General features: G+C 36.2%; 1 protein-coding gene across 5 annotated transcripts in view; it reads right to left on the minus strand.

The window, feature by feature from the left end:
• The window catches only part of ZDHHC15 (zinc finger DHHC-type containing 15), a 99,634-nt gene that overhangs the window by 22,606 nt on the left and 54,880 nt on the right, over positions 1 to 22,148 (minus strand). For all 5 annotated transcript variants that reach the window (XR_002340576.1, XR_002340575.1, XM_021079754.1 and 2 more), the window contains exons 4-9: positions 13,497 to 13,617; positions 9,239 to 9,308; positions 7,525 to 7,557; positions 6,664 to 6,784; positions 1,883 to 2,015; positions 148 to 274 (exon numbers count right to left, since the gene is read on the minus strand). Coding sequence is in view for 3 of the 5 variants with exons in the window: in XM_021079754.1 (XP_020935413.1) it covers positions 148 to 274; positions 1,883 to 2,015; positions 6,664 to 6,784; positions 7,525 to 7,557; positions 9,239 to 9,308; positions 13,497 to 13,617 (605 nt within the window). In the remaining 2 variants the exon portion in view is untranslated. The remainder of the gene's footprint in view (positions 1 to 147; positions 275 to 1,882; positions 2,016 to 6,663; positions 6,785 to 7,524; positions 7,558 to 9,238; positions 9,309 to 13,496; positions 13,618 to 22,148) is intronic.

Below are 22,148 nucleotides of genomic sequence, written 5' to 3' on the forward strand. Positions count from 1 at the left end.
ATTGTAGATGATTCTTAGAACTGCAGCGGGAATGAAGAGAAAGTTTTATGTTGGACTGATACCTGTTGCGTAATACAGTCAAGGGTGAATTTGCTACTTCAAGGCATGGTCCAGCATCAACTTCTTTCATTAGTAATAATTACCTACCTGGACCCAATAGGTATTAACCAGAACTTCTTGTTGTCTCCAAACACCTGCTGGATATTTTTGATGAAACCAAGGTTGAACCCATTTTTCTCTGGACCACTTGTAAACACTGGCGTACAGAAGGCCTCTAGGGCAGGGTAGGGGAGTTGAAGGAAAGAGGCAGAGAGCAATAATCAGGACTAATATATTTTTAAAGTTCTCCATGAATGTGACTTGTTCCTAGGATATCTTTTTGCTGTGGTAGCATAGGCCCCTCATTCTTAGTTATTGCTGAATTACTTAGTTAAAAAACAACTTAATCACTTTAGTACAAAATAAGTTTGTTATTAAATACAAAGAACTGGTACTCTCTTTTTTTAAAAAAAAGGCAGAAGAAACACATGGTGGTAGAAATATTTGAACAGTCATGGAAGTAGTATGTATTTTGTACTGCATGTAAGGAGTGAAAGAACAAATCTAACAGCACTTTATTTGAATCTAAGTGGCAACAACAGCCAAATGGCCTCTATAGTTAGAGCTGGGACCAAAGTAATGACACATAAAAAAATGGTAATGACATTTATTTGGTTTGGAAACATTGTAGAGATGAGGATGTTCACACTGAAGCTTTCAATGTAAGAAACTGAGTTTTACTCAAGAAAGAATGTCAGTGGGTGAACTATAACCACCTCAAGGACTATGAGAAATTGAACCATGTTAATACACACTATTTTTAAACACACATTTATCCCATTAAGCACTTTCACTGTTGGACTCTGGCTGCATCTGGCCATTTCCCATTTGCTCTTTGTTTTCAGACTCTGTTATCATGAAGCTTTTAGTACTTTTGTACTTTGTGGCTGATCTCTAAGCTAAATGTGTTAATCTACCACCCTAGCAACTAAGTGCTACATATATATTTGGTTTAGAAATAAGTGCAAATACTTTCTTTGCTGTTATCATTATTAGCAAATGAATGCTAAAAGTATAGTGGTTTTTGCACTAAAGTTTCCCCAAATTTATCTTAGCTAAGCATTCAACATTTGCAAACTTCCTCCTCAAGCCTATGTATTGCTTGTATACAATGTAAGTATTTGTTTCACATGAAACAATTGTTGCACTAGAATCCATCAGAAACACAGTTCTCCAAATAACAGCCCAAGTAAGGGACAGAGAAAGATGTTCATTTCTTTTGCTTATTTTCTAGAGACTCACTTGTTCAATGTGTTTATCTCATTACCTGAACAGCACCTTGATGACTGTAGATATTTAATGATTTGTTGGTTTGGATTCTTTCTCAGGACTTTGTTTTTAGAAGTGCTTAATAACTTAGATTCTTCTGTCTTTATTGACCTTCACATCCTCCTTCTAATGCTCCCTTCTGCACTTCCTTATGTGAAAACCTTTCAGAATTTTTTAAGCTGTAAATCTGGGGAACTATTACCCTGAATGAACTATAAAAGGCAATGGTCATGTTTGGTTTTGTGTGCATTTTTTTTTCACTAATGCTCTTTTCACCAATGCTTTTTTTTTCACTAATGCTCTCTTCACTAATGCTCACTAAGTCTGAAGTTTCCTTCACTATGGCTCTCCAGTTTGGTAAAGCCTGTTTTACATCTGTCTCCATTTGGAGGCAGAGATGTCACTGCAGCTCTAATGCTTCAGGCAGTTTTTCTCTTCCTTGGGAACAATCCATATGTCACAGGGATATACAGTCACATGTTTTTCTCTAGTCTTAATATCCAGTCAGTCTTACCTAAGGTGGTTTTGTTTCTGCTGACAAGCCAACAATGGTAACCAAAGAGAATCACAAGGCTGACAAAAAACATGCAGGCCACAAAGAGGAGAAAAAGGACATGGAACTTAGAGCGAACACTGGGCAATTCCCCCTAGAAAAGAAATAATAAACAAAAACAAAGGATTAATGTTGTAAGGTTTGGCTAGTTTTTCTATATAGGTTAGTACTTTTTTCATATGTAAAAATGTCTAGCTTTAATTAACAAATAGATTTTATAAATTTTTTACAAAACAGTTCTTTCTGTGGATGACCATATCTCACTGTGGATATGATTTCAGCCTACACATCCTAAAATAGATCTTTGCATAAATGTAGTTCAGTGTAAAATTAAGTATGTAATATACCAATTAGAAAGGGGGTAATGTTAAAAGGGTATACTCGGACCATAATTGGTAGGCAGCCTCTTAAAGCTTGTGCTCCATTTAGTTTGTAAATTATGAGTTATTGGCCAGAGGTGGTCCTGAGGTCATGTGGTTTATTCTCTTGTCTCAATGTGGGTTATTCTGGAATATTTTGTATGTCATGTTTCCTTGGATAAATGTGTTTGAAAATGTCACAGTGATGTACATAGGAAGTTAAAACACATAGGTAGAATTTTAGAATGTTCTACCTATAAGTCATGACCTGATTTTAAGGCTACAGCAAATTTTGTGTGTTTGGTTTTTATAGTTGAAGTAGAATTTGCTGGTATATTACATTCTGTGAAACAATTGTTTAGACAGTAACATCAAGCAATATTTGACAGGCAATTATAAAAGAAGGTAGCTGAGGATTTTTATAGTTAGCTGGGACATCTTATTTTCCATATGGCAGCAGTTTTTTTTACATGCAGCTCTAGTCTAGAATGAATTTTCTAAAGTTCTATAGCATGCTGTGCATGTAATATTTTGTCCTCTGAAGAGAACCTTAGAAAACATTTTCAGTTTTGGAGTAAGCAGTTGGGAGAATGACTTTTATTTCCCCCTTTCCTGTGTTGATCACTGGTTTGGTGTGATGAATTGCTTTGAAATATTTCCAGCTGCTCTTGAGCAATAAAGGTGATTCTTGGTTGAAGTGGGCCTCAACATTAGGGTCTGGTTCCATCACAGTTTAGAAGGAAATGCTTGGATACACTTGGCAAATCCAGATAATACAGACTGTTTTCTTCTCTTAGAGGAAATTTCTATTTATTTCGATGTAAGGAAATATTAGGAATCTTCCAGAGTATATGTGTTTGAAGGGTGAAGATAAGGAAAAGTAAACCAGTCAGATACTTTCAGCTGGGGGGTGGTCTTGGTGAAATTTGCCAGGGGGCAGAGCACTTCAGGAAATAGCTACCCTAAGGACTTTGACCTTCAGCAATTTTTATGTGAAGCTCCCTTTTGAAGTGATTTCTGCACAAAATCTTGGCCTAAACACCCAAACTAAATTTGATTGGTTTTTGTTTATTTTAGGAATGATTTTGTAGTGCTTTTTGCCTAGCTGTTTATATATATAGTCTTTGTGTCTTTTTTTTAGGCCGCACCTGAGGCATATGGAGGTTCCCAGGCTAGCCAGATCCTTAACTCACTGAGTGAGGCCAGGGATCAAACCAGCAACCTCATGGTTCCTAGTTGGATTTGTTTCCACTGCACCACGATGGAAACTCCCATAGTCTATATTTTTTTAAGTGTTTTTAAAAGCTTTTAAAGCTCACATTTATTTTACTTATTTTTCATGTTTAAATGGACAATAGGAAATGGCTGGGCAGGAAGGACTGATACAAAGTCAGTTTACACTGTGAGCAGCTGAGCTGGAAATCTTTTCCTCCTCCAATTGCCCTTACAGAACTCTTCTGTCTGCTAAAGCATATCTACTGTGTTGTCCCTTGATAAAGTCCTTAATATTTAATTTCATTTGGTTAGAAGAGGGTGATGGCCCTATGTACAAAATTACCTTCCCAGAAGATAATCAAGCTAAATTACTCAAAGCAATAATCACCAGAAACAATTCAGGGAAGTATTGGTAGAATAATACTATTATCTTAGTTCGAAAATAATTCATAGCCTCTGTGGGGAGGCTCATGGCCCAGTGTGGGAAGTGTATATTACCACTTTTTTTTCCCCACAAGGCAAATAGCAATTTCCTATCAAAGTAGGTATTCTTTAAATTAATATTCAGAGGAGAACCACAATCTGATGGTCTTCTGAATTCTTTATCCCAAAGGAACGAGAGCTTCTCTATGCTAGGTAGGACCATAATGGGCAGTAGGATGTGGTACAGTGTTTAAGACTACTGGGCTTAGGGTCAGACAAGTTCAGGTCCTCACTTTGAAAGTTAGAAAGAAGCTGGGTGGCCCTGAGCAAGTTGCTTAACTACTATGACTCTCAGTTTTTAAAAACCATCTATAAATGAGACTAATAATTTCTTTTTTACCTAGTTAACAAGGTTGTGGTGAAGATAATAAATATGAAAGTGCTTGAAAATGGTAAAGTACCATACAAATGGAGACTGCTGTTCTTAGGAACGTAGCTAGTCTTCTTGATACATGGCTTTTAAAATCCATGGCAGTGTTTACTTTTCATTTTAGGGAGAGACTCAATTTAAACTGAGAAAGCCATCTTTCTTTTTTTATTACTATTTATTATTTTTTTAAAATTTTTTCCACCGTATAGCATGGGGACCAAGTTACACATACATGTATACATACTTTTTCCTCCCATCGTTGTGCTGCGATGTAAGTATCTAGACATAGTTCTCAATGCTACACAGCAGGATCTCATTGTAAATCTATTCCAAGAGCAATAGTTTCCATCCGTTAACCCCAAGCTCCTGATCCCTCCCACTCCTTTGCTCTCCCCCTGGACAGCCACAAGTCTATTCTCCAAGTCCATGATTTTCTTGAGAAAGCCATCTTTTGACCGTACCAAAGTGCTCTTTGGCTGGACTATTTCTCTGAATTGTCAATGCCCTTTTCATTATGAGGGCAAACCAAGACAGGTTTCCTTGCCTCTCATCTGTCAGGAATGAGCTAGTCTATTGTGGATTTTAAAAATGAAGGAATAAAAAAGAGTAAGGCTATATTCACCCCAATATTGCTTATGAATACTTGCATATTTGTGATGAGTAATTTGTATCCCAATATTATCTTTCAAAGTAAGAAACATATAGCACCTGGCTGGCATTTGATTATTAGCTGACTAGGAGAGCCAAAGGCAAAATATATGAAATATAACATTGTTTACTCTGTTATAAGAGTAAAGGATAGTTCTTAAAAGGTAGCCACTGTGTTAAGGACCAAATAAAGTCTGTAGTGAAAACCAAGGCTAACACTAACCTTGCTGAACTGGATGTAGTAGATTTTCTTTTTTTTTCTTTCTTTTTTTTTTTTATTTTCCCACTGTACAGCAAGGGGGTCAGGTTATCCTTATATGTATACATTACCATTACATTTTTCTTTAAGTTTAAGGTAGTAGCTCAGTGTGTGAAGAGAATGCCAAACAGGTCATGGAAACCTGGGCAGTAGATTAAATATTCTGTGATGTGAAATGAGCCAAAGAAGAGACACCTAGATGATGAAGTGTTTTATATTTGGGGAAAATTTATGAGAAATCATCATTTCTACTTATATTTTTGTATCCCTGAGTTGAAGATTTCTATATCCATTATATAATTCCTGATTCTTAAAGTTATTAAATATATGAATTGGTTAAGTAAGCTGAAGAATGGAAAGCCAACACCACTATAATTTTCTCCACTAGTAGTGATCAAAGTACTGATTAACAATTGAAACATTCTCAGCTATTTACAGTCTCACTGCCTTGCCTTTCTTTCCCCCTCCCCCAGTTTATTATAATCTATATTCTAGTCACAGGATTTCTGTGTTTCCCCTCTCCACCTGAGGTGAGATATTCCTGTTATAAAGGCTCTTCTGCAATTCCTAAATTGATAACTAGTAACTCTGCCCACATCTTTTTTTTTTTTGCCATTCAGGTTCAGTTTGGAAAACCATCATCATGAAAGGTTATGATGTTTCAGTAACTGTACTGTAGAGATGTCTTCTTGAGTCTATTGGCAAGTAGAAGAAAAGTAAAAGTAGGAATTTTTAAAAAAAGATTTCATTATAATTATTGGAATCACATTTTGAAAGGTAAAGTACTTTCAACATCTGTTTCATTTGATCGTGGCAATGAGCCAGTAAAGCAGGTAGTAGAGCCAGTATTAGAACTCAGTTCTCCAAATACCCAACACAGGGTTTGTCATATAAAGTTCAAATAAGGCTCTCCCTTTTCATTTTGGTCTTTTGTGAAGATAAGTCAATGAATCTTTCTGTCCAGTAGGAATTTTGCAACTCTCCTTTGAACAGGGAATTAGATATTTTCTGACAATGAGGCAGTACTCTGTCAGGCTTTTTCTTAGAAAACTAGGGATTTAGGATTAGTTTCAACATTTTTCAAATCTATAACGGGTAAGTGGTGTACTTTTAAAATTTTACTCGATAAATACATTGTAAAGAATCAACAAGAGTTAAGAGATTAAGATCCTGAAGGTGCAAAAAGATTCTCATATGTGATAGAAACGTTTAATTGGAATATAAATAAGAGCCTTTTAAACTCAGAATATTTAACATACGAAGCTTGTTTTTTGTGCCTTCCCTTCTGATTACTTCAGAATTAGCTATTTCAAAATGGAAAAACAAAATAATGTGGACAATGTCACAGACTGAAGTAGGTGTGTGTTTGTTCTGGGGTGGGAGGACCCTTTCAGAATGTTGCACTTACTCTCCAGTATTTGATGAAATAGCTGAAGACCGTTGTGGCAATATAGAGGCAGTAGAGAACAGAATAAGCTAAGAACTGAAGGAAGAATTTATAGTTGGAAAATCCAATGCAGTTATTAACCCTAAAAAAAGAAAAGAAGGAAAACTAATTTGAAATCAGGGTCCATTGATTTAGAACACGCTAACACACAGTTAACTGAGCAATGGAAGTACGTTGCCCTACTGCTTCATTATGTGTTGTATAGAAACTCAACAGAAATAGAAGTTCCTTAATAGGAATAGACTGGAAAAACAAGTTCATGTCTCACTTGTTCCTCCTTTTATTTACATACACAGAGACATTTGGCCTACCTAATAGTTCTGGACTGGTTCCTGACACACCCAAGCAAACCTGGATCTTGAGTACTGAAAACCTACTACAATCTCAGCAGCTATACTTAGTATAGTTTGGCATGTTCTCTTCATAGTTAGATGATTTTAGACTGGTTCTCTATGTCAGACGTACAAAATTTGGAGAATAATTGCTTAAGTTAACAATTTAGAGTACTTTAAACACCAAGACAGCTAAAAACAGAACTAAATTGTGTAATGTCAAGGAGGAGAACTATTTGTGCTCTATTTCATTATTACAGCTAATGTACAAAAGACCATTATCTCTGTGATACCAGGAATTCACTATCATACCTTTGGTGGTATATTTATTCTTGCTTTAAAATGTTATGCCTCCTGTGTATCTCACATAAATGCAAAACCCAATGAATTATTGTGGCACAATGAGCATTTTACAACTATGCTTAGGAAAGTAGTCATATTGAGCAACTTTGACTCTATGAGAGGAGAGAAACGAATCAAAAGGACATACCAAGGGCAATGATGGTCCATTTTTAATACACACCTACAAAAGGAACAAAATCACAGTGTGATAAACTTCAGAATTGAACTCAAGGTATCATCAGTATTTTTCCATGGTACCAGTACACCATTTCCTAGATTTCCACTATAGTTACTCTAAAACTATTGGGTCCTCAGTTGTTCCTAGAATGAGCTAATCACAACACTTTTTAGGATCATGCTGGCAGCAAGTTACATGCCTAAAAAATCTAACCTTTTAAAAGGGATTGGGAGCTATAGGATATTGACACAGAGACTAGGTTCAAGATATCTCCCCTCATTTTATTTACTTAGTTTAATAAAAGTAAAGAAAACATGTGGCTACAGCTTGTGCTTGAATCAAGAGTAAGAGAAACATGGATGGCACAAGCACTCAAGAAGAAAGACATAACGATTATATTTTATTAGCATAAAATGGGCTTTGACAAAGCTGGAGCAATATAAGTAACAAAATAAAGTAGTATTAAGTTATAACCCAGATATAAAATGATACCCATGTCCACATACTGATATAAGTAAATGATAGAATAAATAAATGAGGGAGAAGAGATAAATCTCCCATGTAGAGGAATTCCAAATAATTTATGTATATATGCTGATTCAAGGAGGAAGAGCATAACTCCTCATTCCTTTAGTGTTGGCTGCACACCAAGACTTTCTTCTAAAGTGTATAGTATGGAACGGGGTGTAGAGGAAGAGTAACTTTACGGTGGAGAAATATAACAAATACTACCTCAGCCAGATGATTAAGATTAACAGGGCAGTGATGAGTCATGTTTATCCTTCATAGGATATAATGAGAATGGCATTTAACCTCTCTGGTCTTCCTCATGCAAAGGACATTACCCAAGTCTAATCATGAGAAAAATATCAGACAAATCCCAACTGAGGGAAATTCTACAAAATACCTGACCATAAACTCTACAAATTCCTAAGGTTATAAAAAACAAGTAAGTCTGAGAAACTGTCACAGCTAAGAGGATCCTAAGAAGACATGACAACTAAATGTAATGTGGTATCCCAGATGGGATCCCAGAACAGAAAAAGAACGTTAAGGGAAAACTGAGGAAATCTAAATCGAATATGGACTTTGGTTAAAAATAATCAATATTGGTTCATTAATTGTAACAAATGTACCATATTAATGTACAATATTAATAATGGGGAAATGGTATGCAACATGTGAGAACTACCTTTATAATAATTCTATAAATTTAAAGCTGTTCTAAAATAAAACATTAATATTTTAAATGGGTTTTTTCCTCCTTTTTTTTTTTTTGTCTTTTCTAGGGCTGCACCCGCAGCATATGGAGGTTCCCAGGCTAGGGGTCTTATCAGAGTTGTAGCCGCCAGCCTACACCACAGCCACAGCAACGCCAGATCTGAGCCGAGTCTGAGGCCCACACCACAGCTCACAGCAACGCTGGATCCTCAACCCGCTGAGCGAGGCCAGGGATCGAACCCGCAACCTCATGGTTCCTAGTCGGATTCATTTCCACTGAGGCACTATGGGAACTCCCTCCCCTATCTTTAGAATAGTTTGAATCACCATCATCCCTGTGAGGGTATTTGGCACGTGCTTATTATGATTGAAAAGAAATGTTCTTATCTAGACAGTCACTTGGCTGTCAAGGCAACTATCAGTGGCCAAGCTCAGCTCTGGGGAAATTACAGCTGTCACTTACATGGCACAGACAGAGCAGTGGTGGCAGCGATCTGGCTTGATCAAATGGCACCGGTCACAGAATCTTACGGCTACAGGAAAAATAAGGTGGTTAGCATTGGTTAGGGCTCAGTACAACACCATATATATTACCAGCTTATCTGAATGACTTGTTATACAATGATTACAGGCAGTCAAACTCACCTCATTTCAAGTTACCAAGCAAAGACATCACCTAAGAGAACTGTGGTATGTTTTTTATGCCCTGTTGGATCAATCTTAAAGGCATCTTTGGGGGGGGGGGAAATGACAGTACAGGGAAAAGTTTTCATATCTGGCTATCTTATAAAATTCTGCATTATGAAACAAACTATACTGTCAACTGCTTTGGTTACCTTGGGAAAATCATTTAGTCTCTGGGTTTTTTGTTTGTTTGTTGTCTTTTTAGGGCTGCACCCATGGCGCGGCACATGGAGATTCCCAGGCTAGGGGTCTTATCGGAACTACAGCTGCTGGCCTACGCCACAGCCATAGCAATGCCAGATCCAAGCCACATCTGCGACCTACACCACAGCTCACGGCAATGCTGGATCCTTAACCCACTGAGCAAGGCCAGGGATCCAACCCGCAACCTTATGGTTCCTAGTCAGATTTGTTTCTGCTGTGCCAAGATGGGAACTCCTAGTCTCTGTTTATTTCAACTTTCCTGTCTGAAAATAAGGATTCATAATTTATCTCCTTTCTCCAGAAGCTGGGTTGCATGAGGTGAATAAAACTAAAGCATGGTAAAAAAAAAAAAAGGTGGTTGTTAGAATAAGAATTTGAAGAATAGATTATAGAACAAATTGCTTAATTCACCATTCCACAAATAAAGACCTGAGCCATATCAAATGACTGACACAAAATCACACAGCAAGTGGCAGCACTGTGACTAGTAGAGTTTTTCTGACCTCTTAGTTCAGGATTTTCTTCACTTTGTAAGTATGATATAAAAAAATCATTTCTTCCTCCCTCTCTACCTCCTTCCTTCTTTTCTTTATTTCCTTAGATAAAAGACATTTTACATTACTTCTCATTTTCTCTGAGTTCACTAAAAGAGTATGACAGTTTAATGTGATTATTAAGCATACAACTAAAACTTTGAAAAATTGAGCTAACATAATAATTTCATCTAAAGTTTACCTTAAGCACACAAAACTGACTCAACATAATGAAGTTTTTGTGTTTATTTCTAGCAATGTGCACAGTGGTTAACGAATCCGACTAGGAATCATGAGGTTGCGAATTCGGTCCCTACCCTTGCTCAGTGGGTTGAGGATCCGGTGTTGCCATGAGCTGTTGTGTAGGTTGCAGACGCGGCTCGGATCCCGCGTTGCTGTGGCTCTGGCGTAGGCCGGCAGCTACAGCTCCAATTCGACCCTTAGCCTGGGAACTTCCATATGCCACAGGAAGCGGCCCTAGAAAAGGCAAAAAGACAAAAAAAAAAAAAAGAATGACTACTACTCGGCTCTAGCTAATTTTTCCCATGTGGAAATGCAGATCAGATGCTGCCAGCATCTGAATTTTCAAGACAAGCCAGAAATGTAGATTTTTGTGTGGAAATATTCTGTTAAAAATTAGTAGAAATTGCAAAGGTTTAAAAGACACATTAGGGATCAAACAGAATATATCTCTGGGTCAAATTTATCCCATATGCCTCTAGTTTGTAATCTTTGTTCTATCACACCATTCGGTTTACTACTGTTTGAAATTATATAGATAATTTCCTATCTGTCTCCTCTTCACCAAATTTCAGTATGCATGAAGACTTAAAAAAAAACCATAACCACCATGACATTAATGCTCTAACAAAATAAATTGATGCTTTAACATCATCTAATACCCAGTCTATATTAAAATATCCCCATATTTTATGATAAAGAGATGAATATAAATGTCTAACAGTATACATCCCAAAGATTTGAAACATGATTTTCCTTATTACAAACATTAGAATTACTTGTCAAAAGAACCTTGGTTTTCGAATTTTAAAGTGGGGAATTTTTCAGCCAGTATTCTAGTCATGCAGTTGAAAACAAACAGTAAAATGCCATAGTGAATATTACCAAAGAAAAAGGAAGACATGTCTCTGCACAAACATTCATATGAGAATGTTCATAGCAGATTTATGCGTAATAGCTAAGCACTAGAAATAACACAAATGAGCAACTGTTGGTGAATGGATAAACAAACTACGATATTCATACAATTAAATACTACTCAGCAATAAAAGTAATGAAATACATAAGAATGTGAATGAGTCTCAAAAACATCATGCTGAATAAAATAAGCCAGATACAATAGTACATAATGTATAATTCCATTTATACAAAATTCTAGAGCAGATAGAACCAATCTATGATGAAAAACTATCAGAATAGTGGTTGTCTTTGGTTTGTTGGTGGGATTGACTGGGAAAGAGCATGAGAGAACTATGTGGTAATATTTAAAGAGGTTTTGGTTACACAGGTGTGTAGATGTGTAAAAACACTGAATGGTACACTTAAGATTTGTGGATGTTTGTCTTATACATAAATTTCACTCAATAAAGAATAACAAAATATCTGGTAGATTTTGCTATTTACTTTGAAATGCATTTAAAAAATAAGATTGCTTGCCATCATTAAAAAGTCTACAAAGGAGGGAGTTCCCATTGTGGCTCAGTAGTAATGAACCCAACTAGTATCCATGAGGACACAGGTTCTATCCCTGGTCTTTCTCAGTGGGTTAAAGATTCAGCATTGCTGTGAGCTGTGGTGTAGGTCATGGTGTTTCTGTGGCTGTGGTGTAGGCCAGCAGCTGCAGCTCCAGTTAAACCCCTAGCCGGGTCCTAGCCTAGAGCCACAGGTGCAGCCCTAAAAAAGAAAAAAAAGCCTACAAATAACAAATGCTGGAGAGGGTATGGAGAAAAGGGAACCTTCCTACACTGTTGGTGGGAATGTAAATTTGTCCAACTATTATGGAGAACGGTACAGAAGTTCCTTCAAAAACTAAATATAGAACTACCATTTGATCCAGCAATCCCACTCCTGGGCATATATCCAGAGAAAACCATAACTCAAAAAGATAAATGGGAGTTCCCACTGTGGCTCAGCAGGTTATGAACCCAACTAGTATCCATTAGGATGTGGATTAGATCCTTGGCCTTGTTTGGTGGGTTAAGGACCCAGTGTTGCCCTGACCTGTGATATAGGTTGCAGATGTGGCTCAGATCTCTCCTTTCTGTGGCTGTGGTGTAGGCTGGCATGTGCAGCTCCAATTAGACCCCTAGCCTAGGAACTTCCATATGCCGTGAGTGCAGTCCTAAAAAAAAAGTTATATATGCACCCCAATGTTCGTTGAAGTACTGTTATAATAGCCAAGACATAGAAGCAACCTAAATGTCCATTGACAGATGAAAAGATAAAGAATGTGGCATACACACACACACACACACACACACACACACACACACACACACACACAATGGAATATTACTCAGCCATAAAAAGGATTAAAACCTGGTTGGATCTAGAGATTATCATACTAAATGAAATAAGTTTGAAAGACATATGATATCATATGATATCACTTATACCATATGATATCACTTATACCATATGATATCACTTATACATGGAATCTAAAATATGATACAAATGAACTTATTTACAAAACAGAAAAAGACTCATATAAAACAAATTTATGGTTACCAAACGGAAAGGAGTTAGGGGAGGGATGAATTAGGAATTTGGAATCAGCACATACAAACTACTATATGTAAAATAGATAAACAACACGGTTTTACTGTATAGAACAGGGAAATATATTTAATATCCTGTAATAAACCATAATGGAAAAGAATATGAAATAAGATGTATATAACTGAAAAACTTTCCCATACACCAGAAACTAACACAACATTGTAAGTCAACTATACTTCAATTAAATTTTTTTTTTAAAAAATATAAGCTGGCTTGATGAACAATGGATAGAGAGATGGATCTGTGGACAGACACATGATAAAGCAATATAGCAAAATGTTAGTGGTAGACTCCAGTGGTGGGTAGACAGATGCTTATTTTACAATTATTCCATCTCGGCTTATGTTTGACATATTTGTAACAAAATGTTGAGAAAAAACTCAATAGTGTTTTTCAGATGAGAAGACGGGAAATGGGGCTAGACTGAGGATATTTATGATTCAGTCTTTCTGAGATCCTTGCCGATCTGCCTCCCTAGGTGTCTCTGGATGAACTGACCTCCACTCCCAGTTCTTGTGTAAACTGGTAGCTTCTTGGCCATATCAACAAGCATCTGCTTCTGGACCTCAGGTCTCTCTTCATTTTCATATCGCTCCTTGTCTGTATAGGACAAGTGGAACTGGAAGGAGAAATGAGAGGCAAGATTTTTCTTTCCAAGGTTCACAGAAAATATTTAAAAAATAACAATAACTATTTAGATGAAAATATTTGTTACCTACTCTTGAAACTCAGGTACAATTTTGACTTATAACTCTCTGGATAATTATCTCATTTATCTCACCTGTTTTTAATCTCAATATTCATAACTCTATGTGATAGGTAGTGTTATTTCATAAGAAAATAAAACTTAGATTAAGTACCTTGTCTGTCTTATACTCACTCAACTAGTAAAAGCAGCAAAACTAAGCCCCAAACCAAGTTCACCTGACTCTAAGACTTGTGCAATGTCCACTCCATTATACCATAATATGATGTTGCATACAGATATATGACACCTTGTTGCCAAGACTCTGTTGATAATAAACTATGCTTGTCATTAAGTTGTATTTTTCACAGGCGACATTCTTGGAGAAGTTGGGTGAGACTACTTGCAACACTGCATATTTTAATTTTGCAAATGAGTATAAATTTGGATATTCTCACTATTTCAGAAATTTTTAGTCTGGTATGGCCATTTTTGTGCCATACTTCGCTAATCTTGCAAAAAATATGCCAATGATTTTCTTTTTTTTTTTTTTTGTCTTTTGTCGTTGTTGTTGTTGTTGTTGTTGCTATTTCTTGGGCTGCTCCCGCGGCATATGGAGATTCCCAGGCTAGGGGTTGAATCGGAGCTGTAGCCACCGGCCTATGCCAGAGCCACAGCAACGCGGGATCCGAGCCGCGTCTGCGACCTACACCACAGCTCACGGCAACGCCGGATCGTTAACCCACTGAGCAAGGGCAGGGACCGAACCCGCGACCTCATGGTTCCTAGTCGGATTCGTTAACCACTGCGCCACGACGGGAACTCCGCCAATGATTTTCTAAAGTAATACAAACTTGTAAATTTTCTTTTGTTTGAGCCAAAGGGTAGACAGAGGTGAAAAAGAGAAAGGTCTTTGATCAGATTTTCTGAGTTTAAACTTCATCTCTGCCATTTAATAGTTTAAAAATCACCTTGGAAAATCACACACTCTCAACCTAAGTTTCCTCATCTATAAAATAGAGGAAAAAATACTTCACAAGATTGATGTAAGAGTGCTATAACTAAAAGTCTTTTACAAGCCCAATTTCTTAAATCATTTAGAAATATTTGATATTGCCAATCTTTAAAAGTTTAACTATTTTAGATAGTGTGTTGTAGAATGTTATCGTGATTTTAATTTGGACTCCATTGATTACTAATGACATTGAGCACATTTTCATGAGTTTATTGGCCATTTGGGTAACTTCCTATGAAATGCCTATTCAAGCCTCTTATCTATTAAAAAACAATGGGGTTATATCTTTTTAAAGTATTGATTTGAAGAATAATTTATATATTTTGGATGATAGTTCTTTGTTGAATATTTTCTACCAGTCTGTGGCTTTCCTCTTCACTTACTTTATGGTGCATTTTGATGAACACATCTTGGTGGGAGTGTAGATTTATGCAACCACTTCAGAAAACTCTTTGGTATTATCTAGACAAGCTAAATATACACAAGCCCTATGACTCAGCATTTCCATTCCCAGTTATATACCTAAGATAAATGAGTGTGTGTGTGTGTGTGTGTGTGTGTGTGTGTGTTTGTATGTGTGTGTATGCCAAAGGACAGGTACAAGATTGTTCATGGTAGCTTTATTCATAATGGATAAAAAGGGTAATAACCCAAGTGTCCTTCAACTGGTGAATGGTAAACCAGCTATGATAAAATAGAATAGCTAATAGCAGTAAAAAGAATGAAAAACTGAAACATGCATCAAAATGAATGAATTTAGAAAACATCACATTGAGGGAAAGACTTACACAAAACAGTGCATACTATGATTCTTTTCCTCTGAGTTTCAAAAATAGGCAAAATTAAACTATGGTGATAGAAAGATTAGTGGTTACCTCTGAAAGGAAACTGATTGGGAAGGGGGGTGAAGGAGATTCCTGAGGTGTTAGAAATGTCCAAAATCTTAACTTGGCTGGTGATTATATGGTGTATATATAGGTAAAAATTCATGAAATCATACTCTTTACAACTTAGTTCTTGGAATAGAGTATGTATTTATACATCAACAAAACAACAAAACAAGAAAATAAAATATTTAAGATAATTTAAATGTATCTAACCTTAAAAACTGGAAATGTATAAAATCAAACACTGACTCTGTAGAGTGCTTTGGGTAGTATGGCCATTTTTATGATATTAATTCTTCCAATCCAGGAGCATGAAATATTTTTCCATTTATTTGAAGCCTCTTTAATTTCCTTGATTAATGTTTTATAGTTCTTAGTGTATAAATCCTTCACTTCCTTGGTCAGGTTTACTCCTAGGTATTTAATTTGGGGGGGTGTAATTTTAAAAGGTATTGTGTTTTTATATTGCTTTTGCAACATTTCATTGTTAGTATACAGACATGCAACCGATTTATGAATGTTAATCTTGTATCCTGCTACATTGCTGAATTCTTTGATCAGTTTGAGCAGTTTTTGTGTGGAGTCCTCAGGGTTTTCTATATAGAGTATGATGTCATCTGCATACAGTGACAGTTTTACATCTTCTCTTCCAATTTGGATACCTTCGTTTGTTTGTCTGATTGCTGTGGCTAGGACTTCCAATACTAGTTGGAATAAAAGAGGTGAGAGTGGGCATCCTCGTCTTGTTGCCAAAGCAATCTACACATTCAATGCAATCCCTATCAAGTTACCCATGACATATTTCACAGAACTACAATGAACAATCCGAAAATTTATATGGAACCACAAAAGACCCAGAATTGCCAAAGCAATCCAGAGGAACAAAAACCAAGGAGGTATAACTCTCCCATACTTCAGACAATATTACAAATCTACAGTCATCACGACAGTGGGGTACTGGTACCAAAACAGACATACAGACCAATGGAACAGAACAGTGAACCCAGAAATAAATCCAGAAAAAAAACCCAGACACTTAGGGTCAATTAATCTTCAACAAAGGAGGCAAGCATATAAAATGGGAAAAAGACAAGTCTCCTCAGCAAGTGGTACTGGAAAACTGGACAGCCACATGTAAATCAATGAAACTGGAACACACCCTCACACCATGCACAAAAATAAACTCCAAATGGCTGAAAGACTTAAACGTAACCTCCTAGAAGAGAACATAGGCAAAACATTCTCTGACATCAACCGTACAAATGTTTTCTCAGGTCAGTCTCCCAAGGCAACAGAAATAAAAGCAAATATAAACCAATGGGACCTCATCAAACTGACAAGGTTTTGCACAGCAAAGGAAACCATAAAAAATACAAAAAGACAACTTACGGAATGGGAGAAAATAGTTTCAAATGATGCAACTGACAAGGGCTTCATCTCTAAAATATACAAACATACACAACTCAACAGCAAAAAAACCAACAAGCCAATTGACAAGTGGGCAAAAGACCTGAACAGACATTTCTCCAAAGAAGATATACAGATGGCCAACAAGCACATGAAAAAATGCTCAACATCACTGATTATTAGAGAAATGCAAATCAAAACTACTATGAGGTACCACCTCACACCAATCCAAATGGCCATCATTAATAAGTCCACAAATAACAAGTGCTGGAGGGGGTGTGGAGAAAAGGGAACCCTCCTACACTGTTGGTGGAAATGTAAATTGGTACAACCACTATGGAAACAGTATGGAGATTCCTCAGAAAACTAAATATAGAACTACCATATGACCCAGCCATGTCACTCTTGGGCATATATCCGGACAAAACTTTCCTTGAAAAAGTTACTTGCACCCATATGTTCATTGCAGTACTATTCACAATAGCCAAGGCATGGAAACAACCCTAATGTCCATTGACAGACAATTGGATTAGGAAGCTGTGGTATATATACACAATGGAATCCTACTCAACCATAAAAAAGAACAAAATAATGCCATTTGCAGCAACATGGATGGAACTAGAGACTCTCACACTAAGTAAGCCAGAAAGAGAAAGACATATGATATCACTTATATCTGGAATGTAATATAAGGCACAAACGAACCTATCTACAGAAAAGAAACAGACACATGGACTTGGAGAACAGACATGTGGTTGCCGAGGGAGTGGGATGGACTGGGAGTTTGGGGTTATTAACTATTGCATCTGGAGTGGGTAAGCAATGAGATCCTGCTGTTATAGCACAGGGAACTATATCTAGTAATTTGTGATGGAACGTGATGGAGGATAATGTAAGAAAAAGAATGTGTGTGTATGTGTGTGTGAGAGAGAGAAAGAGAGAGAGAGACTGGGTCACTTTGCTGTACAGTAGAAATTGACAGAACACGGTAAATCAACTGTAATGGAAAAAATAAAAATCACTAAAAAATTTAAAAAATCAAACACTATTTTAAGAACCATAGCTTGAGGTGCATTTTTATGGAATCATGTTATTCTGAAGTACAGTGAAAACTGAGCACCTGCCTTGAGGAACTTGGAAATGCATAGGAGAATTTTTAGCCATTACAATAAATATAGTGCACTACAGGCTTTTAACGAGTGGAGGCTCAGGAAACTAATGATTCTGCGATGAACCAGATAGACACACACAACCGAGAATTTTCAGAACCAAGTGTCTATATAAAATAGTAACTAAATAATGTAAATTTAATATAAAAAACCTGGTTATTTGTTTTCTTAGAACAGTTATACTAACTTGAAAATATAAAGTTTTTAAAATTTATTTTTTATCTTTTTAGTGAAGTATAGTTGATTTAAAAGTATAAAGTTTTAAACAATTCTTTTTAATTTTGATAATTAAAAGTAGCACCTTGGGGAGTTCCTGTCATGACTCAGTGGTTAACGAACCTGACTAGTATCCATGAGGATGCGGGTTCGATTCTTGACCTTGCTCAGTGGGTTAAGGATCTGGTGTTGCTGTAAGCTGTGGTGTAGGTCGCAGACACAGCTCAGATCCTGTGTTGCTGTGGCTGTGGCATAGGCCAGCAGCTAGAGCTCAGATTCGACCCCTAGCCTGGGAACCTCCACATGCTCTGGGCGAGGTCCCAAAAAAACAAACAAAAAGTAGCATCTTGGGTAGCCCTTTAATTTTGGGGATGTCCTTGGGTAACTTCTTGTGGTATATTGCCCCAGCTGGAAAGACAGAGGCAGTGTTGTTACTGCTTCTGTGTGATGAAAACCTTGTGGTTACCCAACAAATAAGCATTAGTTTGGAATAAGGTGTCGTGTCTGCATGCCCTATTTTCTGGCACTAAGCAAGCCTTTTTGAGGATTAGAATGCAATGAGCCAGTAAATGCATCTTCAGTGGGACATTTGGTGATAGGCTGAGATGTATTTGGTATTAGAGAAATTAATATCATGATTATTAAATAGGCCCCAAAGATTCACCTTCTCTTTTTACCAGTTAAAAAGATGATGGTGTGGTCTTCAATATTAGACATTTGCAGTGGTTTTCTAAATCCTATCATCATCTCACCCAGTTTAGACCAACAAAATTCCTAACCACTAAGCCTCTCCACTGGTCTACAAGCTTCATAAATAGTGTGAAGAGGACAATTACTTTATTGGGCTAAAATTAACATAACAAAATTTCATTTTAAAGTGTATATTTTATAGTGTGCAATTCGGTGGCATTTAGTACATTTACAGTGTTTTGCAACCATCCCACTATCTAGTTCCAGAATATTTTCATCACCCAAAAAGGAAACCCTGTGTATATTAAGCAGTCATTCCCTATTCCCTCCATATCCATGCCCTTGATAACCACTAATCTACCTTTTGTCTCACTGGGTTTTCCTTTCTGGATATTTCATATGGATGGAATCAATATGTGGCCTTTAGTGTCTGCTGTATTTCAGTTAGCATGTTTCCAAGGTTCATTCATGTTGTATCATGTATCGGAAATGCATCCCTTTCTATGTCTTTATAATACCCCAGTTTTATGTATACATTACATTTTGTTTATCTATACATCTATCAATGGATATTTGGCATGATTCCACTTTTTGGCTATTGTGAATAATACTACTATGAACGAATATTTCTTTGAGACCCTGCTTTCAATTCTTTTGGGTTCATACCTAGAAGTGGAATCACTGAATCATATGGTAGTTCTATTTTTAATTATTTGAGGAGCTACCATACTGTTTTCCATAGTGACTGAACCATTTTATATTCCCATAAATACCTCACAAGGGTTCCAGCTTCTCTACATTCTTGCCAACACTTGCTATTTTCTGCTTTTTTAAAAAAAATAGTACCCATCCTAATGACATGAAGTGGTATTTCCCTAATGATTAATGATGCTGAGCATTTTTTGATGTGTTTGTTGGTTATGTGTATATTTTCTTTGGAGAAATGTCTATTCAAATCCTTTGCCCACTTAAAAATCAGATTGGTAGTTTTTTTGTTGTATGTCTTGAAGTTCTCTTACATTCTTGTCAGGTACAAGATTTGCATCCCACAGGTTGCCTTTTCATTCTGTTGGTTGTGTTTTGATGCCTAGAATTTTAAATATATTAATGTTGTCCAATTTATCTATTTTTACTTTTGTTTACTCTGCTTTTGGTGCCATATCCAAGAAATCATTGCCAAATCAGTGCTGTGAAATTCATTGTCTATGTTTTCTTCTAAAAGCTTGATAGTTTTAAAAACTATAGGTTTTTAGGTTTAGGTCTTTAAGCTGTTTGAGTTAATTTTTGTATATGTTGTAAGATAAAGGTCCAACTTCATTATTTTGCATGTGCACATCCAGTTTTCCCAACACCATTTGTTGAAAAGATCATCCTTAGCCCTTGAATGTTTTTGGTACCCTTTTCAAAAATCATCTGATCATATATGTGAGGGTTTATTTCTGGGCTCTTTATTCTATTCAACTAGTCTTTACGTCTGTACCACACTGTTTTGATTACTGTAGCTTTGTAGTAAATTTAGAAATGAAATGTGAGACCTCCAACTTTCTTCTTTTTCAAGGTTGTTTTGGCTATTTGAAGTTTCTTGAGATTTAATATGAATTTTAGGATATAATTTTCTATTTATGCAAAAAGTATCTTTGGCATTTTGATAGAGATTGCATTGAATCCTAGAACAATTTGGGTAGTGATGTCCTTAACAATATTAACTATTCCAATTCATGAATACAGATGTCTTTGCATTTATTTGTATCTAATTACATTCAGCAATTTTTTTTTTTTTAGTTTTCAGTGTACAAGATTTTCACATCTTTGATTTATTTTATTTCTAAGTATTTCATTCTTTTTTCTTGATTAACGTTTATAGTTCTCAGCATAGAAGTCTTTCACACCCTTGTTCAGGTTTATTCTTAGGTATTTAAAATTTTTGGTGTGATTTTAAAAAGTTTATATTTTTATATTCAGTTTCTAATATTTCATTGTTAGTATACAGAAATGCGACTGATTTCTGAATGTTAATCTTGTATCCTGCTACATTGCTGAATTACTTATCAGTATGAGTAGTTTTTGTGTGGAGTCCTTAGGATTTTCTATATAGAGTATCATGTCATCTGCATACAGTGAAAATTTTACTTCTTCTCTTCCAATTTGGATACATTTTATTTTTTGTTTGTTTGATTGCTGTGGCTAGGACTTCCAATACTATGTTGAATAAAAGCGGTGAGAGTGGGCATCCCTGTCTTGTTCCAGATTTTAGTGGGAAGGCTTTCAGCTTTTCTCCATTGAGTATTATATTTGCTGTGGGTTTGTCATAATGCCTTTTATTATGTTAAGGTATGTTTCTTCTATACCCACTTTGGTAAGAATTTTTATCATGAATGGATGTTGAACTTTGTCAAATGCTTTTTTTTGCATCTACTGAGATAATCATGTGGTTTTTGACTTTCCTTTTGTTAATGTGGTATATGATCTTGATTGATTTGTGCATGTTGAACCATCCTTGTGAACCTGGGATGAATTCCACTTGGTTGTGGTTTACGATCTTTTTTATATATTTTTGGCTGAAATTTTGTTGAGAATTTTTGCATCTATATTCATCAAAGATAGTGGCTATAATTTTCTTTTTTGGTGGTATCTTTGTCTAGTCTTGGTATTAGGGTGAAGGTGGTGTCATAGAATGTCTTTGGGAGTGTTCCTTCTTCTTCAACCTTTTGGAAAAGTTTAAGGAGGATGTGTTTAAGTTCTTCTCTGTATGTTTGGAAGAATTCACCTATAAAGCCACCTGCTCCTGGGCTTTTGTTTGTAGGAAATGTTTTTATTACATATTCAATTTCATTTCTAGTGATCAGTCTGTTTGGTTGATCTATTTCTTCTTGATTCAGTTTTGGTGGGCTGTAAGTCTCTAGAAAGTTGTTCATTTCTTCTAGGTTGTCAAATTTGTTTGCATATAATTGTTCAGAAGTAGGATTTATGGATCATATGGTAGTTCTGTTTTTAATTTTTGAGGAACTACCACTGTTTTCCACAATGGCTGTAACAATTTACATTCCCACCAACAGTGTTTGAAGGTTCCCTTCCTTCCAC

This window comes from Sus scrofa, chromosome X, assembly GCF_000003025.6.
Source record: "Sus scrofa isolate TJ Tabasco breed Duroc chromosome X, Sscrofa11.1, whole genome shotgun sequence".
Taxonomy (NCBI): domain Eukaryota; kingdom Metazoa; phylum Chordata; class Mammalia; order Artiodactyla; family Suidae; genus Sus; species Sus scrofa.